The sequence below is a fragment of the Anabrus simplex genome, chromosome 5 (genome assembly GCF_040414725.1).
Source record: "Anabrus simplex isolate iqAnaSimp1 chromosome 5, ASM4041472v1, whole genome shotgun sequence".
Lineage (NCBI taxonomy): Eukaryota > Metazoa > Arthropoda > Insecta > Orthoptera > Tettigoniidae > Anabrus > Anabrus simplex.
This window is the reverse complement of record NC_090269.1, coordinates 186,699,581-186,721,187: the sequence shown is the minus strand read 5'-3', so window position 1 is coordinate 186,721,187 and position 21,607 is coordinate 186,699,581. Positions and strand designations below refer to the sequence as shown.

At 40.1% G+C, this 21,607-nt stretch overlaps 1 protein-coding gene across 3 annotated transcripts in view; it reads right to left on the bottom strand.

Annotated features, from left to right (window-relative positions):
- Window positions 1-21,607, bottom strand: part of LOC136874751 (putative gamma-glutamylcyclotransferase CG2811) — a 77,353-nt gene that overhangs the window by 6,570 nt on the left and 49,176 nt on the right. Inside the window, exon 3 of one of the 3 annotated variants that reach the window (XM_067148421.2) lies at window positions 3,265-3,392. The exons of 1 other annotated variant lie outside the window; for it this stretch is intronic. In XM_067148421.2, the coding sequence (XP_067004522.1) occupies window positions 3,362-3,392 (31 nt within the window). In that variant the 3' untranslated portion in view covers window positions 3,265-3,361. Of the gene's footprint in view, window positions 1-3,264; window positions 3,393-21,607 lie in introns of those variants that run through there. One more of the 3 variants, XM_067148419.2, reaches the window with a different exon arrangement.

Below are 21,607 nucleotides of genomic sequence, written 5' to 3'. Positions count from 1 at the left end.
TGTGAACTGTATCCACACAAACACACATACTGAGTTATATTGCCAAAGACCTTACTGTACATCAAGACAGGATAGTGCTATGTTATCACTCCATGTCTGCTAGATGGCAGTCCTCCACTTCTATTACAGTGCTATAATGTTACTCCATTACCAAGTGCAATGAAGACAACTGAAGTGGCTTCCTCTACCTGTATGTGACATTTTATAGGTAACTATCAAAGACCTTGTGGTTTGAACACCACTGTTGGCAGTCCTGAGAAAGGTTTTCCATGGTATCCAATTTTCACGCCAGGAAAATGCTGGGGCTATATATTAATGAAGGCTGCGGTCACCTCCTTCCCACACTTAATCCTTTCCCATCCCATCATTGCCATAAGACGTATCTGTGCCAGTGCAACATAAAGCAAATTGGGAGAAAAAAGAAAGAAAAAAAAGACCTTGTGCTAGAACATGACAGGGCAGTGCTATGTTAAAGCACCATAATAAAAGTGGAAGAGTGACTGTGTTGTCATCTAGTGAAAAGTTTTCAAGTATTCTTGACAAAACTGTCCTGTCTTGTTTCTGTAATAAGGTATTTGAAGTCGCTGCTGCTGTCTGTGGAAACAGCACATGGCAACATTTTTAAAATGTTGATTTATGCATTAACAACGTAAAATTTTAGTGTGTTAGCATATTATCATTTAGATGATTATACTCGCATAGAGTTCCCACTGACAGCTTTAAAGTAATGAAAATAATGAGCTATGTAAATGCAACAGTCATGTTTTCTGAAGAAGAAAATTAACATCTATAACTTACAAGCACAACTTGTTTCATTACAACTGATAAATGCTTCATCTGAAGCATAGCTCTCTGCTATATGAAAGTAACCATAATTATAGGCCTATGTGGTATTCATGGAAGAAACTTGAATAGTGATTTGGAGGACAAGTACAACACCAATGCAATACAATTTCCAATAATGGAAAGGGAAAACAGATTTATTAATTCAAATATAACATAGAATTCAAAATTCAGAGAAACATTCAAGTATCCATTACAGAAACATGACAAAGCCCAGAATGTACTTGTGCTCTGTCACTTGTCTTTTTTTTCCCCCCACTGTCCACATTGCAAGACCAATTTTGCAAATCGATAAACTATACCTCTTTCCTCCTCAAGGAAAATCATAAAAGTGAAGAATATTATAAACATAGAACTATTAGCAACACTATTGTATAAGCATAATTAAAACAGAATTATGCAACCATCAGATCCGGAATGTGGCGTTATTTCATAGTGACAGTCTTCTTGTTCTTTTAGGTCATAGCATCTCGCGTATTTCATCAGTATTAAAGGCTAGATAATTTATATAGTCTACTGTTTTCTAATGTTGACAGTATTAAATAATCAAATTAAGGCATAATCAAAATACTTCAAATACTTAAAAATAATGTTATGACTGTAAATCGCAGAGTATATTACAAAATGTATTACTGTAGCTAATTTCCTGTTATGTCACACTGACACAGATAGGTCTTATGGCAACGATGGGACAGGAAAGGCCTAGGAATGGGAAGGAAGCGGCCGTGGCCTTAATTACGGTACAGCCCCAGCATTTTCCTGGTGTGAAAATGGGAAACCACGGAAAACCATCTTCAGGGTTGCCGACAGTGGGGTTCGAACCCACTATCACTATCTCCCGGATGTGAGCTCACAGCTGCACGCTCCTAACTCCATGGCTAATTTGCCCGGTCGACCAAGAATAAATTGAATAATTAACATAAATTACCAACAGAGCAACGCACCAACACAATTTTGGAGTTTGGCTGTTTAAATTTTTTTTTTTAAATCTCCCGTAAATTCAGACAGAAAAGAAATGGGACAGTTATCATGTTCCTTGTGGTTCGGGTCACCATGTGTCTCAAAGCATGTTACTCTTATCCTTCAAAGTTAAAAACGTCATTATTGTTCCGTATTGAACTGAGAATCACAATAGTAAAAGTGAATTCAAAGGTTCCGCCTTTTCAATACAATTTATGTTGTATAAGATTGTTATTTTACAACATGGTTTATTTGTGGTACCGGTTTTGACTCGTTTTTTGAGTCATCATCAGCCTATATTACAAATATGAAAATAATTAATATAGGCCTATCATGTTCCGAAAAAACAGATCAATGAACGAGAAACTAACATTTACTTCTGGGTCATTTCTGGGTCGCACACTTGTTGAATCAGAAAACTGTCGCAGAGGTAAATCCATCGGAATGTCTCCTCAACAATAAGGCACACAGAAAGTGCTCCAGCATTGTTTTGGATTTCATAGTAGGAACTAACCAAAGTCAAATTCGTCAGGTCACCAGTGACCTGAACCGATAATAACTAAAGGCAATGTCAGGTCACCGGTGGGCCAATACAATGTAAGTCATCAAAATTCACTGCTGCAGGGAACGTGTAAGTTTCTGTCAGGACAATAGAACAGATGCTAAAGGAAGGGACAATCCTTTTAAGAATGGGATGTCTGGTCACCCTATAGTACAATGAAGGTATTCCAGTCATGTTGTAATGTCAGGATGCTACCTTTCAGTTTCAAGAATGAAAATGAAATTCCAGAAGATGACACATTGCAACTTGTAGAGCTTTATGGGAAATATGAGTGTTTATGGAATTTGAGTAATGTTCAGTACCGAACAGAAACATGAGGCAAGCCATGGAAGTTGAAGCATGAAAGGAACGTGAAAGAGGGCTTTGGAATGAACAAGCTTTAACAAAAAATTTTAAATGCATATATAAACAAGAATGTTTGAAAATACAGAACAAAAAATATCAGGTTCAGTCGATTTATACATTTCTACTGTGAAATGGTCTTTATATTCCAAAATATTCTCTATGGCTAGCTCTATCAGCAGGAGAGCTAATGCTCCACATATGGATTCCACTCTCTCAACCACTCATTTCTTTGTTTGTTTATCTCTTCATCAACAGATTCAGGGACATCTCGAACAAGTGCATTTGAAAATCTAGCTATACAGTTTTGAATTTTCCTTCTCTTCTGGAACTCACTTTCACTAAACAGCACACTGTACTAGCATCAGTACTCTACTGTGTGTAAACAGTCCCCGAGCTGACATGGTCGAACGCACTCTGCTTGCTACTCTACTCTACCAACAACTATTCTCATGTAAACAATCCTTAACCTGAAGAATAGTGAAAAATAGAATTCTAACTAATATCAATCAATAATTAATTCAATGTACCTTGTTGCATGCTGAATTAGAACTTACGTTTGTACAGCTTCTTTTAAGGGTGTTTCCTTGACAGTATGGAACAGACTTTTTTCTATCAATCCTAGACTGAAGTGATGTCATGTTTAGTTACATATCAGAGGTCATCTATAGAAGATTCATTATTGCTGAAACATAACACAATATGATATCAAGGATTATAATGAGGAAAATGAATAAGATTGTAAGAAACATTTGTTTAAAACTATGCTGTTGCGTCAAGCCTTTCAGAGTAGTACTATTAATTAACCTCTTCAAAAGTGGTATTCTATGTGAACTTATATTAGCCTAAAGTTATTTTTCTGTATAAAGGTGATCCTATTGATGATTCTTATTAAATATTCATCTCAAAATTGTTATATCATATTGGCAGGCAATAAGAGTTAGAGAACAGATTAGAATATCATATGTAACTATTGACATCCTTTGTAAATTCAAAACATCTTAAGAATTTGTACACTATCAACAGCAAGCTAAACTAAAAGGGTTATAAGCTCCCCAGACAAAATATTACTCACCCCCTCAATAACACGCAGTAGTGCCTTCATATCGTTATAGATGGCATTGTACTGGTACAGTGTTGCCATGTGAATTTTTAAGAACTCAACCTAAGCGATATTAATCTTTTTCAAACAACTGAAGATGCCCGAAATGAGGGCGAAACATATCCTGTTTTATTAATTTTAACATGTATATGTAATGGTTCATGTTTGTGGGTTACTGTAGTCACGTCCTAGTTCGTGAACCATGGGCAACGGCTGAGTGGCCTAGTAAGTGGTCCTGAGAGTCGGGATACCAGTTGCTATGGAATGGGAGAGGGCATCTCGGACATATTCTGAGTCGTGGCCCTCCTTGTGCTCAGGCGGCTAGGACTACACAATTCACCGGTGGTCCATAACCTGTTAGAGGAGAGATCCTCACTTGTACTATGTGCAAGTAGGCCAGCATCCCGCTTCATGAATTTATCGAGCTCAGAACACTTGAAGCAAGCCTCGGACCTATGGGAGTAATGGAGTCCCACTCCCATTTGACAGGCGAGGGACTCCTTGGAAACAACTTGGCGAACGAAATGGAATTCGATGGGGAGCTATTAATATTAATGAGGCTTATGGAAGAAAGAAGGTAGAACTGGCTGAGTCAGCAAAGACGATGCATCTGAATGTGCTATGAGTAAGTGATATTCGGGTAAGGGGAGATAATGAGGAAGAGATAGGAGATTATAAAGTGTACTTGACTGGTGTTAGAAATGGAAGGGCAGAGTCTGGGGTAGGGCTCTTTATCAGGAATACCATTGCACGCAACATAGTTTCTGTTAGGTACATAAATGAGCGAATGATGTGGGTAGATTTGTCAGTGGGAGGAATTAGGACAAGAATTGTGTCCGTGTATTCACCATGTGAGGGTGCAGATGAGGATGAAGTTGACAAGTTTTATGAAGCATTGAGTGACATCGTGGTCAGGGTCAACAGCAAGGATAGAATAGTGCTAATGGGCGATTTCAATGCGAGAGTTGGGAATAGAACTGAAGGATACGAAAGGGTGATTGGTAAATGTGGGGAAGATATGGAAGCTAATGGGAATGGGAAGCGTTTGCTGGACTTCTGTGCTAGTATGGGTTTAGCTGTTACGAATACATTCTTCAAGTATAAGGCTATTCACCGCTACACATGGGAGGCTAGGGGTACCAGATCCATAATAGACTATATCTTATAGACTTTGAATTCAGGAATTCTGTTAGGAATGTACGAGTTTTCCGCGGATTTTTCAATGATACAGACCACTATCTGATCTGTAGTGAACTAAGTATCTCTAGGCCTAGGGTAGAGAAAGTGAAATCTGTCTGCAAACGAATAAGGGTAGAAAATCTCCGGGACGAGGAAATTAGACAGAAGTACATGGATATGATTAGTGAGAAGTTTCGACCAGTAGACAGTAAGCAGGTTCAGGATATAGAAAGTGAATGGGTGGCATACAGGGATGCTGTAGTAGAAACAGCAAGGGAATGCCTGGGAACAACTGTGTGTAAAGATGGGAAAAGGCGAACATCTTGGTGGAATGATGAAGTGAGAGCAGCCTGTAAACGTAAAAAGAAGGCTTATCAGAAATGGCTCCAAACAAGGGCCGAGGCAGACAGGGATTGCTACGTAGATGAAAGAAATAGAGCGAAACAAATAGTTGTTGAATCTAAAAAGAAGTCATGGGAAGCAGGGAAAACCTTTCTGGACAGTAATAAAGAATCTTAGGAAGGGAGGGAAAAAGGAAATGAACAGTGTTTTGAGTAATTCAGGTGAACTCATAATAGATCCCAGGGAATCACTGGAGAGGTGGAGGGAATATTTTGAACATCTTCTCAATGTAAAAGGAAATCATCCTGGTGGTGTTGCAAACAGCCAAGCTCATGGGGAGGAGGAAAATGATGTTGGTGAAATTATGCTTGAGGAAGTGGAAAGGATAGTAAATAAACTCCATTGTCATAAGGCAGCAGGAATAGATGAAATTAGACCTGAAATGGTGAAGTATAGTGGGAAGGCAGGGATGAAATGGCTTCATAGAGTAGTAAAATTAGCGTGGAGTGTTGGTAAGGTACCTTCAGATTGGACAAAAGCAGTAATTGCACCTATCTATAAGCAAGGGAACAGGAAGGATTGCAACAGCTATCGAGGTATCTCATTGATTAGTATACCAGGCAAAGTATTCACTGGCATCTTGGAAGGGAGGGTGCGATCAGTGGTTGAGAGGAAGTTGGATGAAAACCAGTGTGGTTTCAGACCACAGAGAGGCTGTCAGGATCAGATTTTCAGTATGTGCCAGGTAATTGAAAAATGCTACGAGAGGAATAGGCAGTTGTGTTTATGTTTCGTAGATCTAGAGAAAGCATATGACAGGGTACCAAGGGAAAAGATGTTCGCCATACTGGGGGACTATGGAATTAAAGGTAGATTATTAAAATCAATCAAAGGCACTTATGTTGACAATTGGGCTTCAGTGAGAATTGATGGTAGAATGAGTTCTTGGTTCAGGGTACTTACGGGAGTTGGACAAGGCTGTAATCTTTCACCTTTGCTGTTCGTAGTTTACATGGATCATCTGCTGAAAGGTATAAAATGGCAGGGAGGGATTCAGTTAGGTGGAAATGTAGTAAGCAGTTTGGCCTATGCTGACGACTTGGTCTTAATGGCAGACTGTGCCGAAAGCCTGCAGTCTAATATCTTGGAACTTGAAAATAGGTGCAATGAGTATGGTATGAAAATTAGCCTCTCGAAGACTAAATTGATGTCAGTAGGTAAGAAATTCAACAGAACTGAATGTCAAATTGGTGATACAAAGCCAGAACAGGTCGATAATTTCAAGTATTTAGGTTGTGTGTTCTCCCAGGATGTAATACAGTAAGTGAGATTGAATCAAGATGTAGTAAAGGTAACGCAGTGAGCTCGCAGTTGGGATCAGCAGTATTCTGTAAGAAGGAAGTCAGCTCCCAGACAAAACTATCTTTACATCGGTCTGTTTTCAGACCAACTTTGCTTTACGGGAGCGAAAGCTGGGTGGTCTCAGGATATCTTATTCATAAGTTAGAAGTAACAGACATGAAAGTAGCAAGAATGATTGTTGGTACAAACAGGTGGGAACAATGGCAGGAGGGTACTCGGAATGAGGAGATAAAGGTTAATTTAGGAATGAACTCGATGGATGAAGCTGTACGCATAAACCAGCTTCGGTGGTGGGGTCACGTGAGGCGAATGGAGGAGGATAGGTTACCTAGGAGAATAATGGACTCTGCTATGGAGGGTAAGAAAAGTAGAGAGAGACCAAGACGACGATGGTTAGACTCGGTTTTTAACGATTTAAAGATAAGAGGTATAGAACTAAATGAGGCCACAACACTAGTTGCAAATCGAGGATTGTGGCGACGTTTAGTAAATTCTCAGAGGACCGGGCGAGTTGGTCGTGCGCGTTGAGGCGCGCGGCTGTGAGCTTGCATCCGGGAGATAGTAGGTTCGAATCCCACTATCGGCAGCCCTGAAGATGGTTTTCCGTGGTTTCCCATTTTCACACCAGGCAAATGCTGGGGCTGTACCTTAATTAAGGCCACAGCCGCTTCCTTCCAATTCCTAGGCCTTTCCTATCCCATCGTCGCCGTAAGACCTATCTGTGTCGGAGCGACGTAAAGCCCCTAGCAAAAAAAAAAAAATTTCAGGGGCTTGCAGACTGAACGCTGAAAGGCATAACAGTCTATAATGATAATGTATGTATGTATGTATGTATGTATGTATGTATGTATGTAATTCTTACAATTATACATTGTATTGAAAAGGTGGACTTATTTATAAAAGAAAATTTCATTTCCTCTCCACTGAAGTCAAATGTGAACTGTTACCACTAACTGTCCAACGTATCTACAAGGAAAGGTGTACCACGTATGTGCATGAAACACAGCATCAGAACTGTGATCACAAAAAAGATCCTTACCAGAGGGACTGGAGACTAGTGCCATGCCTTGTCATTGAAACTGGATTCATACCACGAATGTAGGTTCATTCCAACCAATTTCTGAACAAACTTTGAGCAGGGAACTGTTTGCAATGAACATTTGGAGTTGGGTAACTTGAAAAAGGCCACAATGCTTAGTTGTCCATAAAGCTGCACATCTTCAATGGGGTCAAGAATACTGACACTGGACTGTAGCGGACTGGAAACATTTAGTGTGGTCCAATAAGTCATGATTTTGTCTTATTTCCAATGACATAAGGTCCAATTAATTATTTCATCTGCAGTATGTAGAGGGTGTAGCTCAAGCAGAAGTGGGTCTGTGATAGTGTGGGGGTAATTTTCATACCCAAACTTGGGCCCCTTCCCCTGTGAACCATGCGACCTTGTTGTGGTGGGGAGGCTTGTGCGTTCTAATGAAGCAGACAGCCAAGCCGTAGGTGCAGCCATATCAGATGGGTATCTGTAGAGAGACCAGACTAATGAATGGTTCATCGAAGGGGAGCAGCAGCCTTTCGGAAGTTGCAAGAGCAGCAGTCTGCATGATTGACAGATATGGCCTTGTAATAATATTTAGCATGGCTTAGCTATGTTGATATTGCTACGTGCCTAAAAGCAACAGGAAACTACAACCGTAACTACCTTCCGAGGACATGCAGCTCTGTATAAATGAATGAATGAATGAATGAATGATGCACTGGTGATGACTTCCTCCCGGATAAAATATTCTGGAGGTAAGATAGTTCTCCATTTGGATCTCCGGGAGGAGACTACATGAGAGGGAGAAATCATCAGGAAGATGAATATGTCAATACTGACATTCTGCAAATTGGATTGTGCAACGTGAGAAGTTTGAATTATTGTGGTAGGTTAGAGAATATTAAAAGGGAAATGGATGAACCAAAGTTAGATGTACCGCAGTTGGTAGGAATAAGTGAAGTACACTGGCAGGAGAACAGAATTTTTGGTTAGACGACTACAGAATTATCAACACAAATCAAATAGGGGAAATGCAGCAGTTGCTTTACTAATGAATAAGAAAATAGGGCAGCAGATACGCTGCAATCAATCAATCAATCAATCAATCAATCAATCAATCTACCAATCAGTGACCTGCATTTAGGGCTGTCGCCCAGGTGGCAGGTTCTCCTAGCCTTTTCTTAAATGTTTTCAAATAACTTGGAAATTTATCGAACATTTCCCCTAATAAATTGTTCCAGTCCATAACTCCTCATCCTATAAATGAATATTTGCCCCAGTTTGTCACCTTGAATTCCAACTTTATCTTCATATATTGATCTTCCCTACTTTTAAAAGCTTTGCTCAAGCTTATTCATCTACTCATGTTATCTCTTCAATGATAGCTCGGAACATACCACTTGGTCAAGCATCTTGTCTCCTTACCCCGAGGCTTTCCAGCGCAAAGTTTGCAACATTTTCATAACACTACTTCTTTGTTGGAAATCACCCAGAACAAATTGTGCTTCTTTCCTTTGGATCTTTTCCAGTTCTCTTATCAAGTAGTCCTGGTGTGGATCCCATAACCTGGAACCTTACTCTATCAGAGACATACGCCCTCTCCTTTAAATCCTTACTTCTTCATTTTCCGTTTCTAGTCTTCTGGGTTGGGCTGTGAATCAAGGACCTCCACAGTTTTTAATTTTTCACATTCTTCCCCTAAGGACGAGACCATCAGGAACTGTGTGTCGACTTTTGGGGATGCCCTAACCGTTTCTGATGCCTTTACTCACTCCCAGTCAATTTATAGGATATTAGTACGATGGGTTCACCACACCCAAAGACATTTTACACCTACTGCCAGGACTTTTTTCAGGCCGCTCCTACAATGGGGAAACAGACGCCTTTATGCAGCTGCCTCTAACATGGAGTACAGACACTGCTAGATGGACTTTTGTGATATTACTTCCACCAAAGGACCATCACCCTCCTAAAGAGCCTCATCTGCCCTAAGCCACTGGCCTCTTTAGATTGTACTTGTATTTATCCCCAAGTCCAGGGCTGCCTCTACCACCATCACCACCTCCACTATGCTGAAGTCCACCATTTCTGCCATAGATGCCGTTGAGGTCTTCACTCATAACCCTGAGCTGGGACATTTACTAGATGTTACACACCGGATCAGTGTGCTCTGGGACTCACATAAGCAGGGGCACCATTCTCTGGGTAGAGCTGCCTCCGAAGGGGGTCCTTACTACAACCCCTATAATGACGATGATGATGCCAGGTCATCGGCCCATAATGGTATGAAGTGCACGAAATGAAACTATAATTAAAATTTCAAAATGTATTCACTGATTAGAATCTAAAAGGAATGATGATGAAAAATGACCATGAATGCAAAACAATCAGTGGATCCAATTCACAACATCTTATTTTCTGGTATGATACTTGTATTACAAAGGGATCAAAAATCCAGGTCACCAGCCCGTGGTAAAGCAGAACCATGGTGTTCCTCACATGATGGTACTAATCACAGGTATTGTAGAACCATGGTATGTCACATATAATGGCACCACTCATAGGTATCACAGACCCATGGTGTTCCTCACATAAGGGTACTATTCACAAGCAACGTAGACCCATGGTGTTCCTCAAATAGTAGTACTAATCACAGGCCACGTATACTCATGGTGTTGCTCACATAGTGGTACTAACTATAGGCAATGTAGACTCACGGTGTATCACACATTGTGGTACTACTCACAGGCAACACAGACCCATGGTATTCCTCATGTAGCAGTACTAATCACAAGCCAATGTAGATTCACGGTGTTCCTCACATAGTGATACTAATAACAGGTAATGTACTCACAGATAACGCAGACCTATGGTGTTCCTCATATAATGGCACTAATTGTAGGAGCTGCTCAGAACTGTGATGCTCCACACATAGTGGTATTAATCACAGGCAATGCCCAGACCCTGGTGTTTCTCACATAATGGTACTAATCACAGGAAACATTGACCAGTGGTGTTCCTCACATGGTGGTACTAATCACAGGCAATGTAAGCCCATGGTGTTCCACATATACTGGTACTAATCACGGGTACTGTAAACCCACAGTGACCCACCCACAATGATACTAATCACAGAACCATGATGCTCCTCACATAGTGGTACTAATCGCAAGTAAAGTCGACTCATGGTGTTCCTCACGTGATGGTATTAGTCACAGGTTCAAGATCCATCATCCCTTGGTTGCCCCTCTTAGGACAGGCAGAGAATACCATGGGTGTATTTTTCATCTGCATCCCCCACCCACAGGGGGTACTACAACCACTAAACAACCTCATAGCCATGTGAAGAGATCTGTAACCTTTCTTTACAACCTTGTTAATGTGATTAACCCTATGAAGATCATTCTCTACATTAACACCTAGGTACTTAAAGTGGTCCCCACGAGGTACTATCACCCCATCAACACAGTGATTAAAAATGAAGAGACAACAACCTGACTTTTCATAGCATTTACCAACATACCATTGTTTGCCGTCCATCTCACAATGTCTAGGTTTTTTTGTAGTCGCTCACAATCTGTAAAATAGTTGCTACTCTATACAGTATAATATCATCCGCAAATAGACTTATCTGTGATTCCAGTTCTTTACTCGTATCATTTATATATACATATAAGAAAACATAAAGGTCCAATAATACAGCCCTTTGGGATTCCACTCTTTATCATTAATCCCTGGAATGTCCTTCCTGGAGCCTGTTTCTGCCTTAAAGTACTTATATATATATCATTCCATTGCTCCCTAAAATTCATAATGCAGCCAATTATGTTTGCCATCATGTTATTCTTAGCTCACGTTTTTGCTAAATTTAATTTCCTAGTAAGCTCCTTCAATTTCTCCTTTTTCTTTTCTTCATGGGGCCTCTAAATATTAGTTCCTAATTAGCATCGACCTCTAAGATCTTTTGCTACTATGTTTTTCCTTTATTCCCACCTAGATATACCTGCTCCCTTCACAAAGCTGCAGGTTGTTCTTATTGGGTCTTCTTGGATTTTCTCTCTCTCTCTCTCTCTCTCTCTTCACCTGGTAGTCCTAGAGTGGAGAGTCTGATTGTACCCAGCGCCTCACATTCAAAAAGAATGTGTTCAGCTGATTCCTCTGCTTCATTGCATTTCCTACATATATTGTCTCTTATTACTCCAATTCTATGTACGTGTTTTTTTCAGATGGCAGTGTCCTGTCAACAGTCCTACTACCCATCTTATATTTTATCTGCTGAGTTTCAACAGTTCTTTAGTATGCTTCTTGTTTGGTCCTTTTATCAGTTCTTTGCAAGCCTGCATCCTGGAGTATTTTTCCAGTTCTCCATTTGTTTCTTTTTCAACTTCTCCTTACTCCCCCATCCATCCCTAACTCTATTTCTTTCTAATCTGCACCTCCTCCTTAATCTCTCTATTTCCCTGTTATAATAATATAATGGGTCCTTACCATTCCTTACCACATTTAAATGTGTTTTAAATTTGTTTTCACACACCTCAACAATTGCTTTAAACCCACCCCATAGGCTGTTTACATTTTAATTTACCATATTCCATTGTTTCTAATTGCTTTTTCAAAATGTTCCTATGCCTCCCTTTCAACCATATGGTATTGCCTAATAGTCCTACTTTTATGACATTCTTTTCACATTTATTTTTAACTAAGACAACGACAGCTTCAAGATCACTTATACCATCTATCACTTCTGTTTCTCTATAGAGGTCATCTGGTTTTATCAGTACTACGTCTAGAATATTTTTCCTTCTAGTTGGTTCCGTCACTTTCATATATATTCAGGTGTGCTTCCCATATTAACTTATTTACCGTTTGTTGTCATGATTTCTGTTGTTCGCATTCCCTTCCCAGATAATACTTGGTAAGTTCAGATCACCTGCTACAATAGTGTTCCTTTCTGTGTCATTCCCCACATAGCTTACCAAATAACTCTGCATCAATGTCAACCTTGCCAGTTCTATACATCCCAATAGTGTCAAGTTGCCTACTATCTTCAAAGATAAGTCTTAAACCTAAAATTTCATGTTTCTCATCCTTAACTATTTTGTAGCTAATAAAATCTTCTTTTACCAGTATGAATATTCCCCCTCCCATCGTTCCTAATCTCTCTCTACAATAAACACTCCAGATCTATGAGAAAATTTCCACATCCATTAATATCACTTCTCTGCCATGATTCAATTGCTGTTACAATATCTGGTATACATATATATACACTGCTGTGCAAAACTTAAGGATGAGATAGATAAAGTAACATTACATATCAACTACTCAGTGGAAATGAATGAAAGTATGGTTGCCAGAGGTTTCCCACATGTGTATGGAAACATTAGCGAGCTGTTACGGTGCACTGTGGTCACTTTATTCATTACAACATGGCCCAGACACAACATTTGCATGACTTCACATGGGGAAGAATCATCGGGAAACTGGAAGAACTGTGACGAGTGTGCCAAGGAGTTTAGTATTGCTCACAGCATTGTTTTACGTGCATGGAGAACATTCTGAACCACAGGCACTGCTGTCCGAAGGAGAGATCGACCACGGTCAACTACAGCAGCAGATGACCGCTACATTGCACAACAGGCAAGAAGAGAGACATGTGCGGGTGCAATTGCAACCACATTTAACAGGACTGCAAGGCACCGAATTTCACGTTCCACAGTGGCACGGCAACTGAATGGAGGGGTGGTCTGTTTGCCCGACGATCATTATGTTGTGTTCCGTTGACACTCGCACATCGGCAGCACCATTTGCGTTGGTACCAAGAGCATCAGGTCTGGACTGACGAGGAGTGGGGTCGCGTGCTCTTCCCAGACGAAAACAGATTCAGTCTGAGTAGTGATTCTAGACGTACCCTCATCTGGCGAGAGGTGGGAACACATAATGCACCCAGGAATTTAGTTGAACATGATCATTTTTGTGGACCAAGCATTATGGTATGGGGAGGCATAATGTTTCATGAGTGTACTGACCTCCAAATCTTTAAATGGGGTACATTCACTTTACAAAGGAAAATTTAATATGTCCTCCTATTCAATACAAACACATCTCCATCATCAGATGGAGTAATAATAGTCAAATATGTTTTGACTTGTTTGAGCCATCTTCAGTGAAAAAAGGTATTTTTGTCCTGTTTTTTAATTGTATCGCACTGCAAAATGTTTAGACTAAGAGGTCCACAACATCACTATATACACTTATTGTTTATTTTCCTCTTATCTCATTTGTTTTAATTCTTTTCATCATAGGTTTTAACACACTTTTTAGCTTCAATTATGTAAAAATGTTAACTTTTTTCACCGAAGATGTCTCAAACGAGTTGATTATTACTCCATCTAATGATGGAAATATGTTTATATTGAATTGTTTTTATTTCTGTCTTGTCTCTTTTGTTCCTTCATTATGTTCTTAACACATTTTTAGCTTCTGTTATGTAAATAACTTTAAGCCCCTTTTTTCACTGAAGATGGCCCAAATAAGTCGAAACATGTTTGACTATTACACTGACCTGTGAATTAAAACTTTCCAATCATTGCACAAAGTTTACATAGTGATCTTTTATATTTTGGGCATGCTGATTCTGGAACTGAAGTCAGTTTTCCCCTATCACATCAGGTTTTTGTGCAAATTTGAAATGAAAATTTGATAGATATGCAGCACGTGCACATGCAAGATTACTATTATCACATATAAAGAATGTTTCTTTCTTATTATCTTCACCCATCTGAACATTCCTATCTTACACTGGTATACTTATGAACATAATATAAAGATATGAAGTGTATCATGTTAACAGATCTCAGATCTGTAGAAAAAAAAAAGAGCCAAATGGACCAAAATTTACCATGCATTAAGCCTCATAACGTAATGAGAATGGTAAGTCTATGGTTTCAATTTTATAATGTCCTACCTTAGTATAAGAAACGCCTTCGCCTTGCTTTTTGTGTGTGAGGAGTAGTTAGGAGTAGTAGTTAGTAACCAGCAGTAATCTGCCAGCATATTTTTGTTCTATTTCCCTTGATATCTGCATTCCATTTCCTGTAGAACCTGATGGAATCTTTCTCCTTGCTCTTTGCTCAACATTCCTAGGTTCTCAGGGAAATAGTCCAGATGTGAATGTAACATGTGCACTTTCAAGCTCATTTTGCAGCCTAAATCTTGGAAAGAAACAAGCAAACTATCCACCATTTGTTTGTAGTCTGAATCCTTTGTGTTTCAAAGAAAGTTTTTGACCAAGTTTTGGAATGCTGCCCATGCCAATCGCTCTGCAGTGCACATAACGTTTTCAAAATTAGCATCAGAAAGAAGTTTTCTAACATCTGGACCTGTGAAAATACCCTCCTTGATTTTGGAATTACTGATGCCTGGGAATCACTGGCACAGGTACTGGAAGCATTCAACTTCATTGTTTAGGGCCTTAACGAATAGCTTCATAAGCCCTAGTTTGATATGAAGCTGAAGTAACAGTATTTTGCTCTTGTGAAAAAGAGTTTCTTGTTTTATGTTTTTCGAACCTGTAATCCATTGTCTACGTGGCCATTCTTTTTGAGTCCGGTGATGTATCCTTGATCGACTGTCCCACTCACACAGAAAGCAGAAGTGCTATGTGTAACCTCCTTGTAAACCTAACAGAATACCTATCACTTTGAAATCACCACACACTTGCCACTTGTGTTCCTGGTACTTCAGTTTACACAACAGCTTTTTGAGATTTCCATATGTTTCTCGCATAATAACTGAATGGGCAACGGGAATAGATGCAAGTTTGTTTTCAATGTGAAGAAGGACATACTTCAAACTACGCTTGGAGGCGTCAATGAAAAGTCTCTAGTCAATAGGATCGTACTGTGGTCCTCTTAGTTTTAAGATAACCTCTGGAATGTTGTTGCAGTAAACTAAGACTCCCTCTTCAGAAAAGAAGGGTGTAAATTCTTGTTCGCGATGTATGTACCAATAGTACGTCATCCCTGGTGCCAATATGCTCCTTTACTGAAGTCTAGACCCTAGTAACTCGGCAGATTCCTTTGTAAGGCCAAGATCTCGAACAAAGTCATTTAATGCACTTTGCTCGAACAGTCTCGGTTCTTTCTCAGCACCTTCAGGGGAGAAATCACAGTCAGAGTTAGTGCCCGCCATTTCTGCGTCAGATTCAGAAGAGGGACAATCTTGTAAATGTTCTGGATGCTGTGGTACTGGTGTATCAGGGCCATGAGGAGCGGGTAAAATTGCAGATCAAATATTGCTTGGATACAAAATGTTACCTTTGTTGCTGCTGTTAAATCCCTTCACATTCACAGAACAGAAGTAGCAGTGAGTACTGTGGTCTGGGGGTTCTCGCCACACCATTGGAACACCGAATGGCAACGCAGTTTGCTTACCATTCACCCATTGCCGTAACTGCTCTATACAGGTTCTACAAGCCTTATGTGGTGCCCACGGCTTGTCTTGGTCACCAAGTTTCAAGCCAAAGTAGGCATAGTAGGCCTTTCTCACGAACTCGGTTATACTGTGCCGCTGTCTCATCGACATGAAACTTCCACATACATAGCAGAATTTATCTGGATTGTTCTTGCAGCCACGTCGTGGCATGTTGATAGATGTAAGTTCAATAACAACACAGTGCATCACTCACATATAGAACGCTTATGAAGACAAAAATTTCTTTTCACTAGCAAGCAAAACAGAACTTAGACTGTTGCGGATGAAGCACAACAAGAGAATGATTCTACTCAGCCAAAACCGCGCGTTGCTGGCTATGCTGTACATAGTTGCCGGCTTTACACTCTGAGCATGATAATACAGGACTATGAGATGGCTGGAGGGCGTCAAATTAATAAAATAATAAAAGAATATGGAAATCTAAATTAAAGCAACATTCTTCCTAACAACGTAAGATGTGAATTAGTGCATGTGTTGAAATAAATGTAATATAGGATTTTTGAGAAAATGTGATGTGATGGGGAAAAATTAACATCGGATCCTGATTCAGGATGCAGAAGTCATCCTAAAAAGCAATACAGGATGGCAGCAATGAAACCATCGCAGGACAGTGTTATTACTCCATCTAATGATGGAGATGTGTATGTATTGAATAGGAGGACATATTAAATTTTCCTTTGTAAAGTGAAAACCGTCAATACGGAATAATTCGAATATCTTGTAATGGGGTACATTCATCAGTGAACGTTATTGTGACAATGTACTCCTTCCCCATGTGTGTCTTTTCAGGGGTGCATTCAGCTCTGACTTTATGTTCATGGATGACAATGCACGACCACATCGAACAGCGTAGGTGGAGGAGCAGCTCTTGGAACGAAAGGATATTCGGCAAATGGACTAGCCTGCCCGTTCCCGTAACTTAAATCCCATCGAACACGTGTGGGACATGTTGGGCATACATATTGCAGCATGTCCACATGCACCAACGACTATCCAGCAGTTGTCAACCGCACTGGTGGAGGAATGGAACGCCCTACCACAAGAACACCTTACCAATCTTGTGACCAGCATGGGAACACGTTGCAGAACATGATCCGTGATCACACACTCTTTTAAGAACCATGTCCCTTCTTTTGTGATGTCCAGGGGACCATGAGTCGCAGTGACTTACATGTAATTTATTGTCTCTGTATAAAAGTGTCATTTCTGTTTGTCTCATCGCATATTCCTTTCAGTTGCGTACCGTGCCATACTGTTGTAGTTCTTCCTACGTATGATTCAAGTTTCATCAAACTATGTTACTTGGCAGTGACACAACATGCAAAAGTCACGTTCATCCTTAAGTTTTGCACAGCAGTGTATATTAAATAACTTAATTCTATTCCTTTTTTTTCTTTCTTTACAACATTTCTACAGTTTAACACTAACAATTTTATGCCATCCTTACTTGACTTCCTGCTTCCTATACTGTCATTACCGCTACCTAGTCAACCTGTTTCCCTGAATGTACCTCCCTATAACTCTTCTAAAGAAACCCCCTAACTTATATGTACTATTGTGGTTCAAGTGAAGGCCATCTGAACGTAAATCCGTATCTACTACCCACCAATTAGGGTCCATAAATCTTACTCGCAGTTTCCCATGTACCCATTCCATAGTCTCACTTAAATTTCCGATCACTCTCCAGTCAGTACCCCACTGATAATAATCTCTGCTCCTTAACTCATTGCGGACCGTGGACGGCGTAAGACATTTAAGCTTGCTCCTATGCTGCGGGCCGCGGACGGCGTAAGACGTTTAATGTTCCGCGCGAAGCAGTGCTGTTTATATTCGTCATCTATGCAGTCTTACACCTTAGTCAGCGTTACTGGTTGTAGCAGGAAGTTGGTTTACCTTTTTGAGATAACCCTGGCGTTGAGTGGGCTCATGTTAGCTGTTTTAGCGGGAATATCTCAGCACTTCCTCGCGCGTCAAGTCGGTACTTGAGATTTCAATGCAGTGCGTGTTGTTCTTACCGAGTGTAGTATAATGGCTTATAAAACAAAGTTTCTTACGGAAGATAAATTATTAGATATTGTTCACAATGATTATTCTGGTGATGAACTTATTCCTCAAATAGACTCAGATAGTGAAAGTGAGAGTGACGAGGAAATTCTGATTCCCGAATCCAATAGGCCTATAGAGGAAGGTGAAGTGCCTGATACATATCATCCTAGTTATTGTCCACCTGTTCCACTATTTACAGAGAATTCAGTTAAAAATGTTCAAATAGAAAATAAGCAGGATATTTTGAGTTACGTGAGTATTTTCATGAATGACGAATTTTATCAGTATGTGTGTGAGCAGACTAATCTATACGCGAGTCAAGTGATAAGTGCGACGCCCTGGCCTTTCACAAAGAATTCAATCATGCAATCGTGGAAACCGATTAGTCCAAAATCCTGATATAAAAATATACTGGACCGAAGACCCTGTTTTTCATACTCCAATATTTTCTAAAACAATGTTCTGAATACGCTTCCTTCATATTCTTTCATTTCTTCACTTCAGTGACAGTAATCATTATGCCGAAAATACAGATAGGCTGTATAAAATTAGATGTATTTTGAAACCTGTGACACCAGATACCACACCCTAAATATTTACTAGAGGTAAGCACTAAGTATCATTTTTCTAACATTCATAGTTTAGGAGTAATTGTAAATTTTATGAAGTGATGCACGTCAAGAGGGCCGGGCATGAAAATGGCTGGTCCAGGCATTCAAGTGTCCTGCTCAGAAGCAGGTACTGAACGTGTTAAACTTCTTCCATACCGCCGTATCCAGATCGGAAGAAGAGAGAAAATTTCCACATCCATTAGATCACTTCTCAGCCATGACTCAATTTCTATTACAATATCTGGTGTATCAGGGTTATTCTAAATTAGTTACCTGAAAGTATCAATGAATACAGTAATTTCAAAACTACTGATCGATTATTATTTTTGGCAAACCTCATGCCATATCATCAAGATTTTTTGTATGTTTAGAACTTTTCTTCACATGCTTCCAAGTCCAAACCACCTGAAAGTTGAAAGAAAGGGTCTTACGACGCACCGACACAGATAGGTCTTATGGCGATGACAGGATAGGAGAGGCCTAGGAGTGGGAAGGAAGTGGCCGTGGCCTTAATTAAGGTACAGCCCCTGCATTTGTCTGGTGTGAAAATGGGAAACCACGGAAAACCATGTTCAGAGCTGCCGACAGTGGGGTTCGAACCCACTATCTCCCGGATGCAAGCTCACAGTTGTGCGTCCCTAACGGCATGACCAACTCACCCGCTGGGTCTGAAAATCACAAAACTTTTCATATGTATTCATTTTGAAAGACAGCCGACAGACTGTTCTATGCAGTGTCCTCACTTGTCTGGCAGGAAGCGTGACACAGTTGCCACCAAAGTGTACAATGGTGCATTTCTTCTTGTCACAAGCATTCAACGCATGACCCAGTTACAACCTGTACCCGTTACACTGCAGTCGTAGTCGTATAATTCTCCATATCATAGGATGTGGAATGGCCAGCTATAAACTCGCTCTAGGTGTAATTTCTTTGGACTTCGTGCATACGCCCCCCTCATGGCTTCCACAACATGGTCTGCTATACAAGGGCGTCCCTCTCCTTTCCCTCTGTGTGCTACACAACTAAGGATGCCATATGTCCTCTTTTTCCCAGACTTGTTCTCTTTCTAACAGCATGAAAAGCGTCCAGTCAGATTTTGGAAGAAATTGACAAATGTCCTCTTTTTTGGGGGTTAAAAAAATTAAACTTTGTGCGGTGTTTAGTTATCAACTTCACCGCCACATTTAAACAGACAGCACTTTTTGTTTACAACTATTGTTCGCTTCCGTTTTCTTTCTAGTTCAGTGTTGTTTAAAGGTTGTGTGTCTACATACATACATACATACATACATACATACATACATACATACATACATTATCATTATAGACTGTTATGCCTTTCAGCGTTCAGTCTGCAAGCCTCTGAACTAAACATCGCCACAATCCTCGATTTGCAACTAGTGTTGTGGCCTCATTTAGTTCTATACCTCTTATCTTTAAATCGCTAGAAACCGAGTCTAACCATCGTCATCTTGGTCTCCCTCTACTTCTCTTACCCTCCATAACAGAGTCCATTATTCTCCTAGGTAAGCTATCCTCCTCCATTCACCTCACATGACCCCACCACCGAAGCCGGTTTATGCGTACAGCTTCATCCATCGAGTTCATTCCTAAATTAGCCTTTATCTTCTCATTCCGAGTACCCTCCTGCCATTGTTCCCACCTGTTTGTACCAACAATCATTCTTGCTACTTTCATGTCTGTTACTTCTAACTTGTGAATAAGATATCCTGAGTCCACCCAGCTTTCGCTCCCGTAAAGCAAAGTTGGTCTGAAAACACACCGATGTAAAGATAGTTTCGTCTGGGAGCTGACTTCCTTCTTATAGAATACTGTCGATCGCAACTGCGAGCTCACTGCATTAGCTTTACTACACCTTGATTCAATGTCGCTTACTATATTACCATCCTGGGAGAACACACAACCTAAATACTTGAAATTATTGACCTGTTCTAGCTTTGTATCACCAATCTGACAATCAATTCTGTTGAATTTCTTACCTACTGACATCAATTTAGTCTGAGAGGCTAATTTTCATACCATACTCATTGCACCTATTTTCAAGTTCCAAGATATTAGACTGCAGGCTTTCGGCACAGTCTGCCATTAAGACCAAGTCGTCAGCATAGGCCAAACTCCTTACTACATTTCCACCTAACTGAATCCCTCCCTGCTATTTTATACCTTTCAGCAGATGATCCATGTAAACTACGAACAGCAAAGGTGAAAGATTACAGCCTTGTCTAACTCCTGTAAGTACCCTGAACGAAGAACTCATTCTACCATCAATTCTCACTGCAGCCCAATTGTCAACATAAATGCCTTTGATTGATTTTAATAATCTACCTTTAATTCCATAGTCCCCCAGTATGTCGAACATCTTTTCCCTCGGTACCCTGTCATATGCTTTCTCTAGATCTACGAAACATAAACACAACTGCCTATTCCTCTCGTAGCATTTTTCAATTACCTGGCGCATACTGAAAATATGATCCTGACAGCCTCTCTGTGGTCTGAAACCACACTGGTTTTCATCCAACTTCCTCTCAACGACTGATCGCACCCTCCCTTCCAAGATGCCAGTGAATACTTTGCCTAGTATACTAATCAATGAGATACCTCGATAGTTGTTGCAATCCTTCCTGTTTCCAGAAATTGTGTATAAATTGAGTTCTGAAAGTTTTATCAAGTATTATTTTGCTATAAATACAAAAACATGCCAAAAC